The sequence below is a fragment of the Saccopteryx bilineata genome, chromosome 4 (assembly GCF_036850765.1).
Source record: "Saccopteryx bilineata isolate mSacBil1 chromosome 4, mSacBil1_pri_phased_curated, whole genome shotgun sequence".
Classification (NCBI taxonomy): Eukaryota; Metazoa; Chordata; class Mammalia; order Chiroptera; family Emballonuridae; genus Saccopteryx; species Saccopteryx bilineata.
In genome coordinates this window covers 199,220,683-199,245,109 of record NC_089493.1, presented here as the reverse complement: position 1 = coordinate 199,245,109, position 24,427 = coordinate 199,220,683, and the positions used below count along the sequence as shown (strand labels likewise).

The following is a 24,427-nucleotide window of genomic DNA, read 5'->3' as shown; positions in this document are numbered from 1 at the left end:
AGAGAGGAAATGAAGTCAGTTGGGGGCCATAACTAATCCCGATTTCGATGACGCTGCCTTGGACTCGGACTTGGGCGGGGCAGTCTGCTAATAGGGATAGATGGAGGAAAATGGACCGGACGTCTTAAAGGTAGAGCTGGCAGGATCTCCTGCTGAACTTGGTGAGGGACGAGAGAGAAGGAGATTTGGGTGGACAGGAGACGAGGGAGGAATTGGGCTTTCCTGTAAGATTGTTTCAGGTTGGGATCCAGGAAGTGCAGATTCTGGTGGAGCTGGGGAAGAGGCTCGGGTTGGAGACGGCCCCTGGGGGTTCCGGCTGTTAATGCATTTCTCATCGACCCCAACCACTTCTCCCCTGTCTGCAGCAGCCAAATGGACTGCTGCCCATGCTTTCCAGCCTTTGTGTGTGTTCCCTCAATAGAGTGTAAGTTCCAGAAGGGCGGGACCGTGCCTTGCTGTGCCCCCAACACATGGCACCTTGCTTATCAGGAGGTGCTCATTGATTGTTGAGTAAAGGACTCTTCTGCTTGAAGCATCACCCCAACTCTGCTCCATCCCCTTTGCCCCATCCACCTGGGTGAGGGGACCTCTTTGGATCCCTGTCACACTAGGCAGCAGTAGTCGAGATGTCCCAAGAAATGGCAGAACTGAGACTAGAGCCCCAAAACCAGAGGGTCAGCTGGGTGTCTTGAAGACCCTTCCAGTTCTGACTTCCTGTGAGGACCTTACAAGTAGGAAGTGGACTGGCTTTGCCTGAAGCGAGTGGGGCTGGTCCAGCCTCCCTCAGCGTGCTGGGTGTCTGGCCTGGGGCACAGCTGAGTGAGAGATTAGACAGTGTCCTCTTGGCTTGGTGTCTTCTCCTGGTCAGCATCCCTCGCGGGCTTTCCCCTCACCACCACCGTATTCACCTGAGGTGGGCTCAAGCCTCCAGCCTCTTCTCTGTGGTCCCCCCAAGCCTGAGTCAGAGAGGTGCTGTTTGAGTCACACCCCTGTCCCTATGCCTTTCCAGGTGCCGTGCCTGCAGCAGGGACCTTGGTGGGGGAGGCAGGAAGACCCCAGGGGCAGCGGCCTATCCTGGGTGTCCACAGAGCTGGGCCGGGGCTGGGGCTCCCAGGGGGTAGCCCTGTGAACGGGTGGCCTTTCCTGTCCACAGACCACTTCCACATGCAGTCTGAGTCTCTGATCGGCCCCCTGATGCAGAGCATCTCCCACCAGCACTGGAAGGTCCGGGTGGCTGTCATCGAAGCCACGGGCACAGTGATCCAGTTCAGCAGCGGGAAGTCAGTGGACGATGTGCTTCCTCACTTTGCTCAGCGGCTCTTTGATGATGTCCCCCAGGTAACAGCGTAACAGAAGGTTCTCTGGGCAGTCTCTTTCCTCCCCGGGAAGTGAGCAGGCTTCTGTGCTGCTGTAACTCACTTCCCTTTTCTCTGCTAAGATGTCACACGTCCTTGCACCAGCCCCTGGTGCTCCTGTTTCACTTTGAGAAACTGAGGAGAGCTGAATTGTCTTGATACATTTGTTGTTATTAATCCCAAGGCCTGTGGCGGGGCACTGTCCTCCGAGGCGAACAGTCTCAGCTGTGTGCTTCCAGTTCAGAAGAAGCATCTCCCACCAAAGCGGACGTGGTAGAAAAGTCACCATGGTTGGCAAACTAGGCCTGGGAGGAGGAGGGCGGGGGCAGGCGGGTGTGTTGGGCGTAACTTGTCCATTGAGCAACAGGCAGACCCAGATCAGAGAACTGGCTTACAGAACTACCCGGAGCTGCGGCAGAGGAAACCTGAAGGGGACCACGTGCTCCCAGTCGCCTGGGTGGGAGGAGCTGTGGTCTCAGGGGACCACGTGCTCTCAGTCACATGGGTGGGAGGAGCTGTGGTCTCAGGGGACCACGTGCTCCCAGCCACCTGGGTGGGAGGAGCTGTGGTCTCAGGGGACCACGTGCTCCCAGCCACCTGGGTGGGAGGAGCTGTGGTCTCAGGCAGGAGTCCTCGAGTGGGTACAAAGTGCCCTGCTGCTGGCTGCCATGCCTGAGCGGTGGTGTGGCCCCTGCCCCCGGTGGGGGAAGAGTTAGCCACATGCACAGAGCACCGTGTCCCAGCCTCTTCTGCGGCTCCTCAGCCACTGGGTCCCGTACCCCTCACGGACGTCTGTCATGTCTGCCGCTTTCACTGCCCTGAGGTGTGGAGCTTGAGTGACACACTCGGCGTCCCTCAGCCAGAGCCAGCTTTGGGCCAGACCTGGGGACACTGGACTGACTGCTCACTGGGCCCGGCCCGCCTCCGACCACAGGAGCTCTGGGTGTTCTTCCCAGTTATCTCTTTTTTCTTTTTTTGAAAGCACTGTTAAGCTATAACTCACATACCATACAACTCAGTCATTCAAAGTATTCAGTGTTTTTGGTACATTACGTTAATTTTGAAGTTTTTGGTGAAACATGGGACATAAAATTTTCCATATTAACCATTTTTAAGTATACAGTTCAGTGGTGTTAAGTATCTTCACAGCGTTGTGCATTCATCCCCACCATCCAAACCTTTTTTATTGTCCCAAACGGAAACTAGCTGTTGGTGGTAGCGCCCTGACCCCTGCCCCTCAGCCTCTGACAGTCTGTCGTCCTTGTGTCTCTGTGTTATAGTGTGTTCTCAGTGTTTCACGCACGTGGGCTGAGTGTCATCTGTGTGGCTGGCCTTTCTCACTGAGCGCCCTGTTTTCGGGGTTCATCTGTGTTGTGGCGCAAGCCAGTGCTTTGTTCCCTCGTGAGGCTGAGTAGTGTCCGGGGTGCAGATGCAGGCTTGTCTGCCCCTTGCCCGTGGATGGGCGTGGCTTGTTTCTACCTTTAGGTCAGTGGTTGGCAAACTCTTTAGTCAACAGGGCCAAATATCAACAGTACAACAATTGAAATTTCTTTTGAGACCCAAAGTTTTTAAACTTAAACTATATAGGTAGGTACATTCCTTATCGAGGTAGCGCCCGCACGTGGTATTATGTGAAAGAGCCACACTCAAGGGGCCAAAGAGCCACATGCGGCTAGCAAGCCGCAATTTGCCAGCCAGGGCTTTAGGCTGTTGTGGACGGTGCCGCCGTAAGCATGTGTGTGGTGTCTAGTGGAGTCCCTGCCTCCCTTCCTGGTCTCACTGGAGTGGCCCTCCTGGGCTGTGGGAAGGTTCAGCTGGTGGCAAGGCCACCAAACTGTCTCCTCCGCGGCCGCGGCACCTTGCAGCCCTGCGTTCCTCTGCCGCCTCCCACGCGGGTCATTTTCCGGGTCTTGTTTGTAGCCATCCTGGTGGCTGTGCAGTGGTGTCTCTTGGCTTTGATTTGCATTTCCCTCACGACTAGTGATTCAAGCATCTTTTCATGAGCTTATTGCCATACTATGTATTTTACACCCATGACATTCAACTGGCATGTCAAGACGCAGCTCTGCTGTTAGCGTGTGTGCGGACGGACTGAATGGGGTGACAATGTCTGTCCCAACTATAAGGACCTTTCCCTGTTTCCACCCTTAGGGAGGCAGGGCACTATAGGGAGTGGACTGGACGTCACGTCAGGTTGTGCTCAGGAAGGTGGATGGTGGGTGGGTTGAGAGAAGGAATCTTCTTCTCTATAGCAGTTTAAGTGACAGTGGGGACCCTGGGGGAAGGAGGATGTTCCTTGTCATAGCAGCTGCTTTAGAGTCCTGGGAGGCTGGCATGGTGAACCCCAGACCAACGGGAACCCTGCCCGAGTGACAAGGGCCCTTGGGTCCAGACAGAAAGTCATCAAACGGAAGCCTGTCACTGCTGCCAGATGGGGAAATGAGCTTCAGAGAGGCCGGGCCTCTGGCCACAGGTCCCAGAGCTGCAGGGGTGGGGCGCGGTGGCTCTGCTGGGTCTTGGGCCCTGCTGGAGCTGCACCGAGCAGCCACCCCAAATTCATGTGGGTGCTGCTGGGCCCAGTCCTCTGTCCTGTGAGGGCCCATGGCCAGCTTGAGCCACTTTGCCTGAAGTGCCTAGGAATGTACCACCTCCCATTGGCAGACCGAGGCAGTGACCCACATGACAGACGGCCCTTCCTCAAAGGCACAGCGCTGTGGTGCCCGCACCCCCAGAACTCCGCGGGACAGGCGAGGCCCCACCGTGGTCCCTCCTGCTGCCCCGCACGGATGGGATACTCAGGCACTGCTCTCAGGGCTGGACCTCGACCAGAGGGTCCGCGGAGGACCCTGTGATGTCACCTGTTCAGAGAGCCAGCAGCAGAACTGGGTGCCCCTCTGGCTTGCCCAGGAGACCCAGCAGCTGGCTTAAATGCCCAGGGCCAGACGGCGCCCAGCAGGTCCCCCCACAGAAGGCTTTACAAACACCCCTCTGTTTGGCCGTGTGAGGTTTAGATCTCACAGTGAGGATGAGGCCGGAACCTGGAGGACGTGGGCTGGGGCCCCGACCGTGGCCCCACGAGCACCGACCATGTGTACAGCGAGCCGAGCGCGCCTGGAGAGGTCTGGGACCCAGGCCTGGCCTCCAACCCCCGCCCAGCAGGTGCACAGGACAACGCCCACCCTTGGCCTGAGCGCTGTCTCTGCCCAGCGTGACCCTCTGTCTTCCTTGTGCAGGTCCGCCAAGCGGTGACCCGCGTGGTGGGGGGCTGGCTGCTGGGCCTGCGGGACCGCTACTCCTTCTTCCACAAGCTCATCCCGCTGCTGCTCAGCAGCCTGGACGACGAGATGCCGCACATCGTGTGAGTGGGTGTGGCTGCCGGGCCCCCTGTCCCGCGGCTGGGCGGAGGCCGACTGCCCGTCCCCCCTTCTGTGGCTGCGGGCGTGGGCCCCTTGTTTGCTGGTCGTCAGGGACCTGCCTGCCCTGAACCATCACTGATGACCAGGTCATGTCCACTGCTCTGGGTCGTTAGGGAGCCGCCCTGGGCCCTGGTCTGAGCTGAGGCCACATGGCGTGAAAGAGAATCTTGGGGTTTTAAATATAATGTTGCCTCTTTAATCCTCGGGGCTCACACCCAGCCCTCCGTCAGCGCCCGGTTCTGTCGGCAGACTGATCAAACACCCAGCAGCCTCTGCTCGGCTCTCGGGAGACCCTGGGCACCAGATGTGGCCCCTCCCTGACTGCATCTCTGTGTGTCTGCAGGCAGGAGGCCGCCGGCCTCTGGGAGCAGGTCGGCCTGCAGTGGCAGAAGGAGAACGAGGAGGACCTCAAGGACAAGCTGGACTTCGCCACGCCCCCTCCCGCCCATCACCCCTCACCAGGTGCGTGCAGCTTCCCGGGGCTGCAGCGTGGGGACAGCCCAGAGCAGGAAGGGCCACGTGCAGCCTCCCGGGACTGCGGGGTGAGGGACAGCCCAGGGCAGGAAGGGCCACGTGCAGCTTCCCGGGACTGCGGCGTGGGGACAGCCCAGAGCAGGAAGGGCCATGTGCAGCTTCCCGGGACTGCGGCGTGGGGACAGCCCAGAGCAGGAAGGGCCACGTGCAGCTTCCCGGGACTGCGGCGTGGGGACAGCCCAGAGCAGGAAGGGCCTCGCCGAGACGTGGCAGCCAGGAGCCCCCAGGTGGCTTGTGGTGTCTCCCCGGGGCCAGCTCTGCTGGGAAGAGGCCTCCTCGGGGGTCTGGTGTCCACAGCAGGGGCTCCCCTGGCTCCCACGGGAACCCCACCGGGTGGACCCCAAGCTTGCGGACATGGTCCACTGTGAAGCACTCGCCCCTGCTGCTGCTGGTGGAGACGTTTATGGAAACAGGTGGCATTTCGTCATTTACCAAAAAATCTGCTGCTGTCAACTTGACATAGAGCAGCACACGCAGGTCACAGGTAGGATGTAGGCCTCACATTGGGGTGATTTCTGCACTCGGAACAGAGGCTTCGTCCCCCACTCCTCACAGCACCAGCATCCTGTTCTGGGCCGCGTTCTTCAGTGCCGGTCAGTCTGAGCCTGGCCGCAGCCCTCTGTGTCCTGTGTGGGGCCCGGTGTCCTCCAGCTGTGGTCGCTCTAGATGCCTCCAGTCCCACAGTTTGTACAGCTGTTTCTCAAAGTGAAAGAATGGTGAGAGCACACCGGCAAGGACAGCGGACTGATGCCAACTCTGACCACCCCACCCTGCCGTGTGAGGGCCAGTATGGCGCCTCCCTCCTCAGACAGGAGATGCACGGTGTTGCGCCTGCAGCTCCTGCGCCCTCGGCAGTTGGTGTGAGAGGCAGTCGCCTGTTTGGAGGAGACAAGCCTAGGTTCTAGCAGGGCTCTTCCCTATGGGGAAGCCTGAGCACACACCTAGCGTCATGTGGACCTCGGGCGTGAGGGCTGCTCCTGCCCGTGAGGGAAGCTGCCTGCTCGGGGAGGGCCACCCCGGCTGCCCTCCCTCCCACCCTCTCTCCCTCCTTCCCTCCCTCCCACCCTCTCTCCCTCTCTCCCTTCCTCCCTCCCTCCCTCCCTCTCTCCCTCCCTGCCTCCCACCCTCTCTCCCTCCCTCCCTCCCTCCCTCCCTCCTTTCCTCCCTTCCTCCCTCCCTCCCACCCTCTCTCCCTTCCTCCCTCCCTCCCTCCGTCCCTCCCTCCCTCCCTTCCTCCCTTCCTCCCTCCCTTTCTCCCTCCCTCCCTTTCTCCCTCCCTCCCTCCCTTTCTCCCTTCCTCCCTTCCTCCCTCCTCCCTCCCTGCCTTCTTCGTCCCTTCCTTCCTCCCTTCCTCCCTTCCCCCCTTCCTCCCTTCCCTTCCCTTCCTCCCTTCTCCCTCCCTCCCTTCTCCCTCCCTCCCTCCCTCCCTCCCTTCCTCCCTTCCTCCCTCTCTTTCTCCCTCCCTCCCTTTCTCCCTCCCTCCCTTTCTCCCTTCCTCCCTCCCTTTCTCCCTTCCTCCCTTCCTCCCTTCCCTTCTTCCCTTCCCTTCCCTTCCCTTCCATTCCCTTCCATTCCCTTCCATTCCCTTCCATTCCCTTCCATTCCCTTTCATTCCCTTCCCCCTTCCCTTCATCACTGACTAGGACACAGGAGCCCCAGCTGCCTCACTGACTCGGTGCAGGCCTGAGGCTCCTGTTAAACCCTCCCATGTCCTCGTGCCCCATGGCAGTGTGCTTGCCAGTGCTTGATACTGGCACTGTGTCCTTAGCAGGTCACGCCGCAGAGGGACAGGGCGTGGGAGACGCACTGCAGAGGTCTGACCTGGAGGAGCTCGGCAGGGAGAGCGGAGGGCCCACTGAGGCTGGGGAATGGCTGTGCTCAGATCTGTGTCACCTGGAGCAGAATAAATTTACATAGAATTGAATCACAAAGTTAGTGCATAAGCACCAGATTTCATTAAGATTTTTAGAATTTTTCCCTAAAATTGTTTCTTTTTCTTTAAAAATCTGAATTTTAAATTTAAGTTTTCAGATTTTTCTAAACACTTATGTCAGACTTGTCCTCCAAGTCTCTGCGGGCCATCGCTTGGTAGAGCACCCAGCCCTCTTGGTGCCCTGGGCCCGCCAGCTGTCTCATCGTGGTCCTGTGGTGTCCCCTTTGGACAAGCTGCGTTTTTAATTGTGACACAGTTTACACGAGTCCACCCTGTCCTGGTGGAGCTGTGTGAGCCTTCCGCCAGCCACGTGGCCTCTTGTGCGGTCCCCCCGCCCCAGCTGCCGCTCCACATGTCCTCCTGGTGGCTCTGCCTTTCCCAGGATGCCCTCTTGTCTGGGTTTCCTGGTGTTGTAGCTTCCGGGTTGTGTTCCATCCTTGGAGTTCGAGTCTGGGTGTCCATCACCTCTTGAAGGGCACGTGGGTCATTTCCAGGGTGTGTTGACTTCACAGGACACAGGCTTTGTGTGGCCGTCCTGTGGGATGCATGCTGAGCAGAGGTCCGGGGGCCGGGTGCTGGCCACACTGTGTGTGTGACCGCAGGGACCTGCGGGCCATCCCGGGCACTGCAGTTCCCCGCGGCCGGGATGTATGAGGTGGTCACCTCGCTGGTGTGTGGGCTCCACTCCGCATTCCCCTGTCACGTGACACTGAGCGTCTTCTCGCAGGCCCGCTTGCTCCCTGGGCTTTGCACACGGCTTTGGCACAGCGCTGCTCCATTATCTGTCCACGGTCTCTGTCGGGTGGTCTGTTCTCCAATTAAGAAGTTGCAGGAATTCTTTGCACGTCACAGACGCGGGCCTTCATCAGACCCATGTTGTGTGGCTCTCCTATCCCAGTGTCTCCTCACCTGGCAGCCGGCAGGCACTGGGCTCCCCCCGCCCCGTGTCTCTCGTGCTCCCCCCACCTATTCCCCCCCTGCCCCGTGTCTCCCCTGCCCCCCCCACCTACCCCCCCGCCCCGTGTCTCCCCTGCTCCTCCCCACCTATCCCCCCCGCCCCGTGTCTCCCCTGCTCCCCCCACCTACCCCCCCGCCCCGTGTCTCCCCTGCTCCCCCCACCTATCCCCCCCGCCCCGTGTCTCCCCTGCTCCCCCCACCTACCCCCCCGCCCCGTGTCTCCCCTGCTCCCCCCCACCTACCCCCCGCCCCGTGTCTCCCCTGCTCCCCCCCACCTACCTCCCCCCCGGACTCCTCTAGCCGACACTGTGCTGCTTCTAGTGAGACGTGTGTTTGTCATCTCGCTCTGAGGGCAGGCTTGTCTGTGCCTGCGTCCCAGCACCTGGAACAGCTGTGCCCGGGGCAGGGTCGGCTCCGCAGCTGTCGGATGAGTGGGTGCTGTGTCCTCTCTGCCTGCGAGACAGACAGCCCGATTGTGTGGCTCAGGTGCAGACCTGAGCGGTGAACAGACGGGCTTTGACAAGGTGACCGTTCGCTGCTGGTAGACACTGGGCTCGGGCACCGTGCCTGTCAGACAGGCCGCACCTGGACCAGGTCCAGCCGGGGCTGGCTCTCCCTCCCTGGAGAAAACAAGGTGTACGTTTCCTGTTGCGACACCGAGGCAGAGCCGTGCACGGGGGAGATTGACAGCACTCCCCGAAGCTCAGCACCAGCTCCCCGGACGGGGGCCGGGACCACACCTGCAGCAGGTCCTGGGCACTGCGGTCCCGGAGGCCCTTCTTCTTTGGGGCGGTCCTTCCGTTGGAGCCGTTTTTCTTGGTGACGCTTGAGTGACAGGAAGCCCCTCTTCCTAGTGGTGACTGGCTTCCGAAACCTTCAACACGGAGGACAGAGTTTGCTTTTTTTTTTTTTTTTTTTTTTTGTATTTTTCTGAAGCTGGAAACGGGGAGAGACAGACAGACTCCCGCATGCGCCCGACCGGGATCCACCCAGCACGCCCACCAGGGGCGATAATCTGCCCACCAGGGGGCGATGCTCTGCCCCTCCGGGGCGTCGCTCTGCTGCGACCAGAGCCACTCTAGCGCCTGGGGCAGAGGCTAAGGAGCCATCCCCAGCGCCCGGGCCATCTTTGCTCCAATGGAGCCTTGGCTGCGGGAGGGGAAGAGAGAGACAGAGAGGAAGGAGGGGGAGGGGGTGGAAAAGCAAATGGGCGCTTCTCCTATGTGCCCTGGCCGGGAATCAAACCTGGGTCCCCCGCACGCCAGGCCAACACTCTACCGCTGAGCCAACCGGCCAGGGCCCAGAGCTTGCTTTTTTTTAACCCACTTTAGAAACGAGAGGAGTCCCGTTGAGGGAATGCCGCTGTGGTGTGGACGGCTTCCCGCATGAGGCCCTGTGTTCTCATGTTCACCGAGCTCACTCTGGTCCGCTCTGCCATGCGTACTGTCCCGGTGCGGGGACTGTGCCGGGAAGGCAGGGAAGGCAGGCGTGCTCCGTGGGGCCTGCAGCGTCTGAGCCCCAAGTGTGAGGGAGACGGCAGCTGCCCGCTGTGGGGCAGGCGCCTGCCGTCCAGCAGCCATAGTGGCGCCTGGTTCATGCTCTCAGGCCCCGTGCTGAGTCTTCTACCAGGAGCGCCGTGGCCACAGGGGCAGGGGCTGGTCCTCAGCGGGCAAGTCAGGGCCTGCACACGAGGGGCCAGCCCCAGGCCCCAGCAGGGGTCCCTGTCAGTTCCCTGGACCCCTTTTCAGTCGACCCCTCAGCCCCTGCATGGAGGAAAGTCGACCGCTAAACCCTTTCCAGGTCACTCTGCTCTGTACACGGCACACACACCCCCACCCGACCCCCGCTGACCACCTCATTGGCCCACCTACCCTGAGAGTTTGTGAGTCCAGTCCCAGCGGACCTGCTATCGGACGTGGGTAAACACATTTAAAAATCGATGCTCTGTGTTTCTGACTGCAGTTAAATCACGCTTAGTCTAACTGTGCAAACAGTAAGCTGGATCCGTGTTCGTGCATTCTGACCTGCTTATCTGGACTTTCTGCTGGCCTCTCCCTGATCTGAGAGACAGGGAGACGTGCTGAAAAAACAAAGTGAGGAGGAAGGGCCCTCGTCCTCCCCAGGAGCCCCGAGGCCACCGTGCTCAGCCCACGTTGTACCTGAGGCCTGACATCTGCCCACACGTCGGATGGTTCTCCAAGGGAGGCCTTTGCTCCTGACTGCAGCAGGCACAGTGCGGGTGCACTGGGAGCTTGGCTGACCTACTGGGTGCCCACACAGATCTGCAGTAAAGCCCCCAGTAGCTCGTCAGAAAAAGGACTGGAAGATCAGAAGGAAATTGCTTGGTAGCAGGAAAAGGGAGGTAGAAAGATACAAGTTGGAGTGTCACCATAAACACATAGCAGGATCCTCAGGCCCCCACGCCAGGAACCAGCTGCAAAGCAGAGGTCAAGCAAGGAGCCCCACGCCCGTCCCACACGTGCCGGCTCTCAGTGCCGCAGATGCTAACAACCGAGCATGGTCGTGTGAGTACCCGGCAGTGTGCAGGTGCTCATGGGGCCTTCCTCAGCACCCCGTGTGGGCACTTTGCGCACGCCGCAGACTTAGGGGTGAGAACCCACAGGGACAGAGGAAAAGACAGCCCCTCCCACCTGTGCTTGAGCGAGGATTTAACTTTGACCCTCAGACCCGAGGGTGAAGAGTGGTCACGGCAGAAAGAGCATCTTCTGTTCTGTCTCCCCTGTTCTCCGTCTGAGCTGCGGCACCTTGCTGAGACTCGTTTGTCCTCCCTGCCCTCACTCCCCCGTGCTGTCCTCTCACACGTCCTTCCTCCCAACACGTCTGCACGGCCATGTTTGACTTTGTTTCAGTCACAAACAAACTTGACAGACATTCCGCTCGCCCCCGAGTGCTGGTGTGCATGGTGCTCCCTCAGCGCGGAGCCAGCGAGCGTCTGTTTGCCGATGTTTCCTCTCCGAGCTTCTCAGTCGTGAGCTCCTGCAGTTATGTCTGCAGAGAAGACTCAGTGACACAGCCTCTCTGGGCACCCGAGGGCAGTGAGCGCCCTGGAGGGAGGGTGACTGTCCTTGGGCCCCAGGGCGCGTCCCAGCCGTCACTGTTACTGCTGAGGGGAGAGCTCACAGTGCGTTGTCGAACGCCATCGACTGGAGCCAGAGCCTGCGGGTCGCCCTGTGCAGTCAGTCCGGAGCCCCCCCTGCTCAGACTCACAGTCGTGTGGAGGTCCCACAGGGCACACACGGCAGCCCCACTGGAAGTGACGCAGCTGTCCATCAGCCAGTGTGGATGCACCATGGGGGTCCCTCCATGCAAGGGAACAGTTTAGCCACGAAGGAAGTTCTGTGCACACCAGGACGTGGATGTGTCTTGCAAACATCTTGCTTAGTGAAAGACACTCGTTTATATGAACTCTCTAGAACAGACAGAACTCTGGGCACAGGAAGGGGAGCGGTTCCAGGATGGGGCGGGCAAGAAGCAGGTGGAGAAGTGCATGCGGCACGGTCCCACCTGTGGAGCATTCTGGACTGGGCAGTCCACCTGTGGAGCGTTCTGGAACGAGCAGTCCATCTGTGTGGGGGGGCGTGGTCGCCTGGGGCAAGGTAGGAGTGCCAGGCACAGGGCCTTCCAGGGGGCACAGGAAACGGGCAGTGGGTGTAGCCGGGTGTAGCCGTTTTCTTGGTGCGAGTGTTTTGCAGGTGTGCCTGGAGGTCAGACCTGGCCAGGTGTGCAGACTGCCCTGTCACTCACACCTCGACCTCACTGTGAAAGTCTGAATTATGACACTTTGTCCTTTGTTGCTGTCTTGCGAGTTGGTTTGAATTTTTAGGAGTTCAGGATAAAATCTCTAGGCATACCGTAAGGAGGAGGGTACGGTATGGGACTTTTCACACGAACTCTTGAGAGTCTGTGAGGACGACGGTTTCTTTCTGACTTTTTTCCCTAGAGACTCGCCCTGGGCTGGGCTGTCGGGAGCTCGTCTTCAGAAACCTCTGCAAGATCCTTCCGGCCATCTGCCACGACGTCACCGACTGGGTGGTGGGGACCCGCGTGAAGGCGGCCCAGCTGTTGACGGTGCTGCTGCTGCATGCCGAGGACCATGTCACGCAGCACCTCGAGGTCCTGCTCCGGACCCTGCTCCTGGCCTGCGCCGACGAGGAGTCGGCTGTGATCAGCAGTGTGAGTGGCTGCGTCCGGTCACACTTAGTGCGCTCTGGCAGACGGCTGTCCATTCGCACTCGGGTTTGTGGGTCTGTGAGCTATGCAGCCTGGTGGCCGAGGACCCAGCACCACGCTGAGGTTAGGGTGCCCCTCTCCCCAGGACGGCCTCGAGTCTGCCCCGCACCCTGGCCCAGCCCTGCTCCCAATCTGCTCCATCCTGTGACGCCCTTGAGGGAGGTGTGCAGAGGCAGTCGCCCCGCCGGGCATTGGGGATGGGCGTCCACACATCCGGCTGCCCTGAGGTCACCGAGCTGGGCACCTCTGTCCCTCCTCCTCAGCCGGGGTTCCACAACCGGGGGCCCTGTGCGTTTGTCCCACATCAGGGGCCCTCCAGGACAACCCTCCGCCAGCCAGACACGCTGCCCTAAAAGCCAGCAGCCTCGGAGGTTCAGAGCAGCAAGGGCCTCTGTTTCACACCGTGTCCTGAGCACACAGCGGTCAGCAGCAGAGGTGCCGGGGTGGCCGCCCCCAGCCCGTGCGTTTTCTCCACAGTGCACGCGGTCCGCAGAGCTGATCGGGACGTTCGTCAGCCCGGAAGTGTTTCTGAAGCTGATCTGGCCGATGCTGAAAAAGTCGCCCTGCGCCTCTGGCCTCCTGGTCCTCGCCTCACTCATTCGGGGCTGCCCACGGGAGGCCCTCCAGCCACACCTGAAAGCCATTGCCACGGAGCTGGCCGGGCCTCGCATCCGTCAAGGGTCTGAGAATGTAAGTGTGGGGACAGGAGGCAGCGACTTCCAGCCTTTCTCATCTTGTGGCACAAACTTGTTCCTTTGTCCCGACCAGACGGCTGTTGTGCCAGCTGCTCTCATTTCTGTTTGATGGTCAGAGAGAAGAGGGCAGTGCCCCTCACTCATCAGGAGGTCGTGCAGGTTTTTAAAATTCTTGCAGCACCCTGATTGAAATCACTGCCTCTCTGGTGGCCATGTTGCCGCCAGTTACCATCTGCATGACTTGCTGGTCGGTCACTGCTGTGCGTCTACCGGGATCTGTCAGACCGATCACGGTGGCCAGGGTGCGGCCGTGTCCCCGTCCTGCTGAGACCGCACATGCTTCCTATCTCATCAGCTCCACCTGGCACAGCAGCCATTTAAACTACATTTTTAAATGTATTCCTCAGTCACCCTGGCCACATTCCAAGTATCCAAGAGCCACATGTGGCCAGTGCTGCCGTGGTCACGTGCTCCCAGTGAGGGTCACCCGGTGGGCAGCTCTAATGAGCCCCCTCCTACTCCCTGCGAGGGGGTGCAGGCTCCTCTGTGGCTCCACACAGTGTCCCCTGCAGTAACGCCCCACCCCAGCACTCTGGACTTCGTCCATGTTGGGGGCTTCAGTCATGAGCCTCCGGCGAGCCGCCTGAGGGTGTGGCGCCCAGGGCCGGCTGTGTGGCTGTGATAGGTGTGTTTCCTTTGAAACGGAGCAGCACCCATTCCGTCTGACGCAGCCTGGACAGTTAGGGTTAGCAGTTCGGAATAATTTTTCATCGTTTGCTACTGAAGAAAAATAACGCTGTTTTTGTTGGGCTTGCTGGACGTGGCCCCAGATCTTTCTGTGGGGCCAGCAGGCTGCCTCGAGTGGTCTGTCCGGGCAGCGCCAGCGCCAGATGTGGCCGTGCTGCAGCCACAGAGCTGGGCCCGGGGAGGGCACAGGCCAGCGCCGGACGTGGCCGTGCTGCAGCCACAGAGCTGGGCCCAGGGAGGGCACAGGCCAGCACCGGACGTGACCGTGCTGCAGCCACAGAGCTGGCCCCGGGGAGGGCACAGGCCAGCACCGGATGTGACCGTGCTGCCACCACAGAGCTGGGCCCGGGGAGGGCACAGGCCAGCGCCGGACATGACCGTGCTGCCGCCACAGAGCTGGGCGTGGGGAGGGCACAGGCCAGCACCAGACGTGACCGTGCTGCAGCCACAGAGCTGGGCCCCCAGGAGGGCACAGGCCAGTGCCGGACGTGACCGTGCTGCAGCCACAGAGCTGGGCCCGGGGAGGGCACAGGCCAGCGCCGGACGTGGCCGTGCTGCAGCCACAGAGCTGGGCCCAGGGAGGGCACAGGCCAGCACCGGACGTGACCGTGCTGCAGCCACAGAGCTGGCCCCGGGGAGGGCACAGGCCAGCACCGGACGTGACCGTGCTGCAGCCACAGAGCTGGGCGTGGGGAGGGCACAGGCCAGCACCGGACGTGACCGTGCTGCAGCCACAGAGCTGGGTGTGGGGAGGGCACAGGCCAGCACCAGACGTGACCGTGCTGCAGCCACAGAGCTGGGCGTGGGGAGGGCACAGGCCAGCACCGGACGTGACCGTGCTGCAGCCACAGAGCTGGGCCCGGGGAGGGCACAGGCCAACACCGGACATGACCGTGCTGCAGCCACAGAGCTGGGCCTGGGGAGGGCACAGGCCAGCACTGGTGCACTTGGCGGTGGGCTCGTCTGGTCATCGGTCACAGCCTTTCTCTGACCTCCCAATGAGAAGGACACTGCCCACAGCCACATTATGCACTATTTGAATGAACCTGTGAGGCAGTTTGTAAGCTACGGAGAAAGGGAATCCAGATGGTGTCTCGGAAAGGGAGGCTGGAGGCCGTCTCGTCTCCTCCAGGAGGTTTTAGCTGTTTCTGCTTCTTCCAAAGCCGTTTCTAACATAATGGTCAGTCCACATACCTTCTGCGTTTTTGCTCACAAGTGGTTCTGATAATGATTTTGACCCTGTGGGTCACTTTGCAAGCTAGGGGCATTTGCTGCCAGAGGGTGTACGTTGAGAACTTGTACTGGTGTTTAGACATGTAGCTTACGTGCTCTGCAGCCAAGAAAATACAATTTCGTACCTTAGTGTCGAGTGCAGGAGAGCTGGATCCCTGAACCTCGATTTCAGGTTCGTGTTTGGCTCCTTGTCTGCCAGGGTTTTCCAGGCGGTTTTCATGAGCATTTGAAGAACGAGAGACAGCGTCTCACAAAGTCCCATTGCATGGGCGTCCCTAGACGAGTTCCAGGCCTGCCCAGGCTGGGACGCCAGCGTGACGGAACCCAGACTTGGCAGTCTGCTGCTTCCGGACAGACAAAAACCTCGTCGTCTCCGGTGTGAGCGGAGGCACCTGCTCTGACCTGGGTGTGTGCACGTGTGCCTGTAAACCTGTGAGGGCGTGCGAGTGCGTGTGTGCACACATCCTCAGGAAGTAGCTTGTGTTTCCTACGGTTATTTCCCGTAGCTGTGAGAACAGGCCATGAATGTCTTTCAAGAACAGGTTGAAATTTGAAAGCTCCTGTGTGAAACAAAGTGTCCAGGGGGTACGGAGCTGCTGCAGGTCTGGGCTTGGTGGGCGGCAGCCCCAGGTGTCCTGCCGGCACCCGCCCGGGGCTCAGCACACAGAGCTCCTTCTCGCCTTGGAAATGTCTGCTCAGGGACAGGCCTGAAGGGCAGAAACTGATAACATCGGGTCACTCCCCGGTCCCCACTCCGCTGAAGAGCAGGGCGGGCAGCCCTGTGCTGTGTTGCTGCCTACAGACTGCGCTTTGTTTCGGGAGCGCTGACCACTGTGCCTTCTGTCCCTTCCACTCTGCGCAGACGCTGTGCACAGAGCAGTCCATGCTGTTTCTTCCGAGACGCAGTTTCTTCCGTTGTCACAGCATCTGAGACCCGGGTGCAGCATCTGATGGGCCAGGCGTGGGAGGAGGGCAGCGGCCAGGACTGACGGGCTCCCTCCTCCTTTGGCAGCACCGTTACGGGGAGCGCCTGCTGCTGTGCGTGCAGGCCGTAGTGTGCGTGTGCCATGAGGACTGCCGAGGGTGCGGCCTGCAGCTCATGGAGGTGCTGGTGACCGTGATGGCACTTGCGGACGCCCCGGGCCTGGGCCACAAGGTGAGCTCTGCTGCGGGGTCGGTGGCACAGAGACGAGGGACAAGCTGGCCCGGGCCACAGCGCCTGTGCATTTCCGTGTCTCTGCCTGCGGACAGCTTGGCCCAGCGTCCGGTGCATAGACACGTAGGGAGGGCATCCCCACCCAGCACGCGGTGGGGCGAGCGCAGGTCTACAGAGGGAGAACGGCGGGGTCTTCCTGTGTGATTGCAAGAACGGAGACTCCAGGCGCTGACCTTCGGGGCGGGAGGCCAGCCCTCCCTCTTCTTCCTTGGGGCCCCTTTGGACTCTGTGTCCGAGGGCCGAGTCCTGCGGGCAGCTTGTCACTAGTTACAGCTGGCGCTCCCAGACCCTGCAGACAGACCCATCCCAGCCGGCCCGGGGAGTCCCAGGCCCTCCTGGCATTTGCAGCCCGAGGAGGAGCGGGCAGGGGCTGCGTGGTGGCGCCTGTCTTCCCTCACCCTCCGTCCAGGGCAGCAGTGACTGCCACCCCAGCGTCTGTCGGCTGGGAGCCGGGCAGAGAGGACTTCGCTGGACTTTGCAGACAATCGGCCTGTTTGGATGAGCTCCCTGAAGCCCATCACACCCCAGCTCTGCTCTGCAGTAGTGCAGGGATGTGGGGGCACAGCTGTCACGCTCATAGACCAGGGCCCGGGACCAGCATCTCAGTAAACACGCTGGTCTGTTCACTGGTTGTGTGCCAACCTTGCCATCACGTGAGCAGAAACGCAGGTGGTCAGCCAGTGTCCACAGCCCCAGGTCCTGGCCCCTGCTTCCAAGGGTGCTCTGCCGTCCTCACGGGGACGTGGCTGCAGTTAACCTGGCCATCCCAGCAGGCTGTGGCCTGAGGGGGCTCTGAGCCAAGTCAAGACTGTCCCAGCCTGTGGCTTACACTTCCCAGGTCCGGGAGACCATGGACATGCTGGCCGCGGTGGACAGTGGTGGTGACAGCCAGGACCTGTACCGCGAGCACGTGGGCCCCCTCCTGGAGCGGCTGGCCAAGTCGCAGCGGGACTGGACCGTGCACTCCCCGGAACTCCTGCAGTTCTGTGTGCTGGTCACCCACGCAGGTGAGCCTCCACGGTGAACAGAGCTGAGTAAGTTACTCAGAGTGTCACCTCTGGAGAAGGGGTGACAAACAAAACCTGGACTTTTGAAATGCTGAGGACATTATCCTGGAGGCTGGAATGGGGCTCTGGGTCAGACCCGCACCTGCTCCCCTGCCCCCCTATAGCCTGTCCCTCAGGTGCACTTGGCCATGCGGGTCGGTAGGTGGGTGGCTGCAGGGGCCGGGACCCTCCGCCTTTCCCGGGTCATCCCCAGCCTCACCGCCAGGCCTCTCCTGGAGCGAAGTGTCACCCCTGAGTCTCCACGGTGGGTTCCAGCGAGGTTTTCAGGGGGGCACGGAGGTTTACAGCTGTCTGTGCACAGCCCAGGGTGTTCACTTTTGAGGGTTCGAGTGTTTCCCAAACGAGTGCAGGAACCAGGCGGCTCCCGCGCTCACGGCACAGGTGTGCACACTGGGGACCAGCGTGCTTTCTCAGCAGGAAAGCGGGTCCAGGTTTGCTGCACCTGAGGTGGTCTCCTAGAATCTGTTTCTATTTGCAGTTTAAAAAAGATATTTCTTACGGTGGTGCCAAAACTGACAGCCACTTGGAAAAAAACGTTTTTGGGTCCTCATTTTATGTCTTGCCCAGGAAAACATTGACAGTATAATATGTTAGGTGACAGGCGCTGGTTCTAGAACTACCAGTTCAGTAGCCCCACCTGTGTTTGCTCTGACTCCCTGTGTGTGCGTGCATGCGTGTGTGTGCGTGAGCATGTGTGTGTGTGTGTGTGTGTGCCTGCATGTGTGCGTGTAAAATCTGAAAGGTGGAACCGTTTTCCTCTGCTCTGGGAGTGTGGAAGAGGTTTGCTTTCTTCTTTTCTTTATTCTTTAGTATTTTCCAAGTGTTGTGTAAGGAGCGTGTACTACTAACAGGAAAGAGGGTTTAAATACTTTCTGCTAGGTAAATTCCTCCAATTCCTTACTTAGAAAAGTTCTGTGAAAAGATGACTACTTTAATTGTAAAACATAGAGAAACATAACTTTGTAGAGTCTGGAAAGATGGAAAGGGGCTACAAAGGAGAGAGGGAGGATTGAGGCCAGCGTGGAGGAGGAGACAGGGAGGCTCACAGCAGGCCCCGCGTGGGGCTGGGCACCGTGTCTGAGCTGCCTGAAGAGTCACCACCCCTGGTGAGCAGAGGAGGAAAACGCAGCCTTTAATAAAGAGGTGTGGGTTTGCCTGACCAGTGGGGACGCAGTGGATGATAGAACATCGACCTGGGACACTGAGGTCCCCGGTTTGAGACCCCGAGTCCACTGGCTTGGTTCAAGCCCTCCGGTCAAGACACATATATATGAGAAGCAATTCATGAACAGCTAAAGTGCTGCAACCACAGGTTGATTGTTCTCATCTCTCTCCCTTCCTGTCTAGCTCTCTCATCACAGGTCTGAAGTAGGATGCCCTTTTTCATCTATGAATTTAGTCAAAATGTAAAAAGCACCCTTGGGTTGAGCGGAAGCCTTGGCTGACAGGGCTGGTGGGTTGTGAGGAGCCTGAGTTTATGCTTCTGCAGTTACCAGTGGGTTCCGACAGCGTGTGTGTGCATGTCTGTGTGTGTTCCGGCCTTTTCCAGCAATCACACTCATGAGAACCTGTCCTGGGGAAATAATGCTGATTGTGGAGAAAGCCAGGTGCCCAGAAATACTCAGCGGGAGGGGGGGGGCGTATTTAGTCACAGAAGTTGGCAGTGGCCCAAATACCCAACAGGAAGTTAGTTCCCTGTGTGATGACATATCGTAGAGAAGTGCTTGGCAGCCTGGACGCCGCCGTCAGCCCCAGAGCGACACAGGAACACGCATGCCGCGACACGCTGCAGAAAGCAAGCCGCATGCGCACCCCTGCAGGGTCCGTGCTCGGAGGGCACAGAGAAGGGGCTGGCAGGCCAGGCCTGGTTTGGGGATTTGTTTTCTTAACTCCCTGAGCACCAGTGGCACAGTGCACATCCCAGTACACCCCTCTGCCCGCCGTAGGCAGGTGGCACATCCCCTCTGTCTTCAGCAGCGACCTTGACCGTGGGTGTCATGTAGCCTCCTCTGTTGAAGCCAGAGATGCCCTTTCCCAGCCTGTTAATATGTGTGTTCGTGTGTGCGCGAAAGGCAGGGCAGCGGCCGACGTGGGCATCGGGCCCACAGAAAGTCCCCTGGGGGGACCGGCCCTGAGGTAGGACACCAGATGGGCGTGGACGAAGAGGCCAGCACAGACGGTGGTGGGGAGGGCAGGGACGGGTGTCCCCCTGGGGACTGCACCTCGACACAAGGTCTGCTCTGTGAGGACCACCGCTGGGCCGTGCTCGGGCGCCTGGGTCGTGAGAAGAGTCTGCGTCTCCCTCCTCTCCCACCCTCAGTGCGTGTGGTGGGCGTCCGGTCACTGTCAAGAGCCCCAGCTGCAGGACGGGCTGCACCTGGCCCCGGGCCTGGAAGTGGAGGGTGTGCAGGCAACACTGGCAGGCAGCGCTCTGGCCTGCCCTGTGGTCAGTGAGGTCTGTGGGATGGCGGCCACTTGCTCCTCAGTCCTCTCCCTCCAGGCTGTCCCATCCCCGGGGTGCCCTGTGAGTGGGCTCCTTTCCACACCCACACGCTGCCCTTTAGACCCTCACCCTAACCTGTCTGAGAAGACTTCACTGGACACGCTTCATTTTTAAAAGATAATTCTTTTTTAAAAAACAAAGGTGCCCTGGCCGGTTAGCTCAGTGGTAGAGTGTCGGCCTGGCATGCAGGGGACCCGGGTTCGATTCCCGGCCAGGGCACACAGGAGAAGCGCCCATCTGCTTCTCCACCCCCCCCCTTCCTCTCTGTCTCTCTCTTCCCCTCCCGCAGCCAAGGCTCCATTGGAGCAAAGATGGCCCGGGCGCTGGGGATGGCTCTGTGGCCTCTGCCTCAGGCGCTAGAATGGCTCTGGGTGCAACAGAGCGACACCCCAGCTGGGCAGAGCATCGCCCCCTGGTGGGCGTGCCAGGTGGATCCTGGTCGGGCGCATGGGGGAGTCTGTCTGACTGCCTCCCCGTTTCCAGCTTCAGAAAAAAAAATACAAAAGACCCCACAAAGGTAATTTTCAGACCCCAGGCGTCAGCTGCCATCTCCCCTTCAGAAGCCACTGCTTCTCGGTGGCCAGGCAGGTCATGAGAAGGGAGGGGCAGCTCTGGGCAACTCAGACGTCTCCCAGGGTCTTCGTTCTCAGTGACGACTGTGCGTGGACACTGTCCATTGATGTGTTCTCTGTCACGCTGCTGGCCTGCTCCTCGAAGTTGTTCCCAGGACGCTGAGCTGCCCTTCCACTGGGAGTGTGGGGCCCTGGGGGACCGTTGTCCTTTCCTTGTGCTGGGGGCCTCGTACCATGACCAGCGCCTCTGCGTTGCTCTTCCCCCTTATTCAATAGACACAGACGTTAAGTGTTGGGAACGATGTGTGCTGCCCATTTGTGGGGCGCCGGCTCGGGTGGGAGTCAAGGTGGCCTCCCCACGGGCAGTGGCCACTCACTGACCCTCCTGCCGTGTCCCCTCTGTGAAGGAAGCGGACAGGCCCTCCCCATGTGGATGTGTCCTGCTCGCGGGCCGGTCAGTTGTGCTGGCTGCACGGCTCCAGGCTGGTGCCCTGAGCCCCCAGCTGCTTTCCCGGCTCGCAGGTTTGTCTCTGGGTTGGTAACGGCCTATCGCACGAGGGTCAGGCCGCTTTGCCTGCTGCCCTTGAAGTCCTCGTCGCATCAGCAGAGCGCCGTGACCTGGGGTTCAGTGACCTTAGTCTAGAAAGCGCATCCTCTGTGCCCAGGGCCTGCTGCGTGTGGGGTGGGGGTCCTGTGACACGAAGCTCGAGTGACACCAGCCACAGCTCCGTGAGTGTGCAGCCTCCCCTGCCTGCACCTGGCTGAGACCCCCCCCCCCCCCGGGCTCAGGGGACGGTGTGTTCTCAGCGAGGAGTCAGCGGACGCCCACCACCTTCCCGGGAAGATGTTAAATAACTAATTTCGGTTGATGTTTAACATGTTGCTTGACTTTAATTTTTTAAGAGTTTGGGGAAATGTCAGAAAACAGGAAGTGTACAAATTGAACAGAGTGACTGGGGGTTGATAAATGTTCTCGTTACTTTTCTTTGCTAATCACATGAGTCCACGACCAAGAAGGGGCGCCCTTTCTGCAGCTGAGGGGCTCATCTGTCTGGGACCAGGGCCCCCACACCCCACAGGCAGACAGGGAGCTCTTGTGTTCCAGGCCCCGCCCTCGGGGAGGCGCTGCCCCACCTGGTCCCCGTCCTGCGGAGCTGCCTGCAGCCGGACAGAGACCCGCAGATGCGCCTGAAGCTCTTCTCCACGCTGTCCCGGGTGCTGCTGCGGGCACAGGACACCGTGGACTCCCAGGGGTAGGTCTGCACTGCCACAGCTCGCCCCACGCTGTCCCGGGGAGGGGTGCCCCCACACACAGGGGTCCCGGGTGGGCCTGCTGCCCATGCCCGCGGGTCAGCAGCAAGGTCAGGGCAGTGAGTGCACCACAAAGGGAGGCCCTAAATCAAAGTCCCTTTAGTGTGGTCATTAAAATTCCATTGAGCGAAAAAGCTTTAGGGAACATTAACTATTAATGGTTTATATATTAGCTGTTCTCAGTTTTAAAAGCCTTTTGGTACCTTTCAAACCTAACAAAGCATTGATTGAGTTGCCACTGATGGTGAAGCCTTTGAAAGGACTTTTGGTTGTGTTGCAGCTGTGTGGGCTGCCGGGCGGCCTGTGGACACACCGTCCTGCTGTGAGGAGGGGCGGCCGGGTCTGCCCAGGTGGGGCTGGGAGCTGTCGGGGGACCTGTCCCCGAGGGAGCCGATCAGCACAGAGCAGAGTCCTGCTTCGTTGTGGAGGCTGATGGGGTCAGAGGTGACTGGCTCGTGCCGACTTCTCTTCTCTGGATTCACGCTGATTGCTGCTGGGCCTCTAGCCAGACATCACATTGCAGGAACTTTGATTTCCTGCTTGTCTGCAAAAACGTGGCGCTGAGGAGGGACCATAAAACATGCTGAGTGCCGCCCTGGCTGCCGTCCCGGCACGAGGCCGACCTCCACCTGGAGAGCTCGCAAGGCCGTGGGAACGCCGGCCAGGCCGTCCGCTCGGGGCCTGTGCTCCGCCGTGTCCCCGAGGACAGTGAGCCCTGCAGGTCAGCCGCTGAGTCTAGACAGAGCTCCCAGCAGACACTGCGCTGAGCCTCATGGAAGAAGCCAGTACTGGGAAGACACCGTCGGGTGGCTGTGGGGGGAGCATGAGCTGCTTTCACGGGCAGGGGGAGGAATGGAAGCAACAGCGGCTGTGAAACCTGCCGTCCGCGCGCAGAGGTGGAGACCGTCAAGAGGGAATAATCCCTCGCTGGCCCTCGTCGGTCAGTGTCCATTGGTTGGGTCGGCCGTTCCGGCCCTCCACCCGGCCTGCGGATCCTGCTCTGAGGGGGGCTGGCTCCTGGCATCAGGCGTTTCCACCAGACTCGGGTGAAGTCGGCAGGAGCGTCGAGGAAGCAGCGAGGACGTCGGGGTCTCAGGACGAGGATGAGCTGTTTCTCCCAAGTGGATGGTCTCCTTTGTGCTGAAGGGGTTCTCTGAGCAGAGTCCCAAGCCGTGTCCCCTTGGGCCCCGTTTCTGTGATCGCTCTGCAAAGACAGTCCCCGTCTGGACCTCTTCCCCAGGCACCAACCGTGCAGGAGCCGCCCGCGAGCTCCCACCTGACCTGTGTCTTCTGTGCGCAGGGGCGTCAGTGTTTGAAAGTCAGGTGCTTTCTCTCCCCATCACATCATCTCCCCGGAGGGCAGCTCAGACAGCGGGCGCAGCTCATGGCCACAGCTCGTCAGCCACGTTGGGTACCCGCCCGAGTCAGGGCTCCTGCAGACCACCCGTCGGGAGCAGCAGCTCTGCTGCAACACTGACGCTCACTGAAGACTAGATGGCCTCCTGACCCCCATGCACTCTGCTGGCCCGCAGCTCGCCTTGGCGTTGGCTCTGGGGTGCCCCCTGCTGGCGGCCGTGGCCCCTTACCTCCGGCCTGCCCCTGCGAGGTGTTCTCAGCCAGGGTTTGAGCTGTGAGCCACGTTCCGAGTGCCCTTTACAGTGATGCTGGGAAACAAGTCGAGGAATCACTCGTTCAGCAAATCACGCTCTGGTCTGTGAGCAGAGGCTGTGAGCGCAGGGGACCTCCGGGGGCAGTGCCGAGGCTGGTCCCTGGGAGGGGCTGAGTGGGATGCTGGCCCCTGCAGTGCTGAGGCTGGTCCCTGGGAGGTGCTGAGTGGGGCGCTGGCCCCTGCAGTGCCGAGGCTGGTCCCTGGGAGGCGCTGAGTGGGGCGCTGGCCCCTGCAGTGCCGAGGCTGGTCCCTGGGAGGCGCTGAGTGGGGCGCTGGCCCCTGCAGTGCCGAGGCTGGTCCCTGGGAGGCGCTGAGTGGGGCGCTGGCCCCTGCAGTGCCGAGGCTGGTCCCTGGGAGGCGCTGAGTGGGGCGCTGGCCCCTGCAGTGCCAAGGCTGGTCTCTGGGAGGTGCTGAGTGGGGCGCTGGCCCCTGCAGTGCTGAGCTACCAGGTGGCAGCTGGGGTTCCAGAGCCCGTTCGTCTTGGTGGCACGGCAGTGTGGGTGGGCACCAGTGAGAAGTCCCCTGCTGAGTGGATGGGGACTCGGTCTCTGGCACAGACCTGCAGCGTCCTCGTGGAGGTGGGGGAGCGTGGTTGGGACCTGCTCGGCCTGTCGTGCGTGGGAGTGACCGCTGGCCCGCTGGTGCTCCTGTGACGTCTCAGGTGTAGCTCAGCCTCCTCCTCGGAGCAAGGGGAGTGACAGATGAAGCCCCTCAGCAGCAAGGTGGTCCCAGGGCCCCAGGTCTCTCGGCTCAGGCCCCATAGCTGCTCCCAGGCCAGGCCAGCAGGAGCCCCCGGGATGGCAGGCTGGCCAGGATGGCCATCTCCCCAGGGCACGAAGGGCGCTCGTGCTCAGCTGTCCACTGCTGCCGGGAACGGAGGGCTCTCATGCTCAGTGTCCACTGCTGCTGGCGTCGTCTCTGCTGTCTGGTCCTTTCCCCTCAGCCCACTTCCCAAAACAAATGCCTCC

At 60.6% G+C, this 24,427-nt stretch overlaps 1 protein-coding gene across 1 annotated transcript in view; it reads left to right on the top strand.

Moving 5' to 3' along the window:
• Positions 1-24,427, top strand: part of DNAAF5 (dynein axonemal assembly factor 5) — a 32,547-nt gene that overhangs the window by 1,467 nt on the left and 6,653 nt on the right. The window contains exons 2-9 of the mRNA XM_066273578.1: positions 1,154-1,338; positions 4,589-4,713; positions 5,115-5,233; positions 12,157-12,389; positions 12,924-13,136; positions 16,134-16,277; positions 17,176-17,344; positions 21,585-21,732. Of these exons, the coding sequence (XP_066129675.1) occupies positions 1,154-1,338; positions 4,589-4,713; positions 5,115-5,233; positions 12,157-12,389; positions 12,924-13,136; positions 16,134-16,277; positions 17,176-17,344; positions 21,585-21,732 (1,336 nt within the window). The remainder of the gene's footprint in view (positions 1-1,153; positions 1,339-4,588; positions 4,714-5,114; positions 5,234-12,156; positions 12,390-12,923; positions 13,137-16,133; positions 16,278-17,175; positions 17,345-21,584; positions 21,733-24,427) is intronic.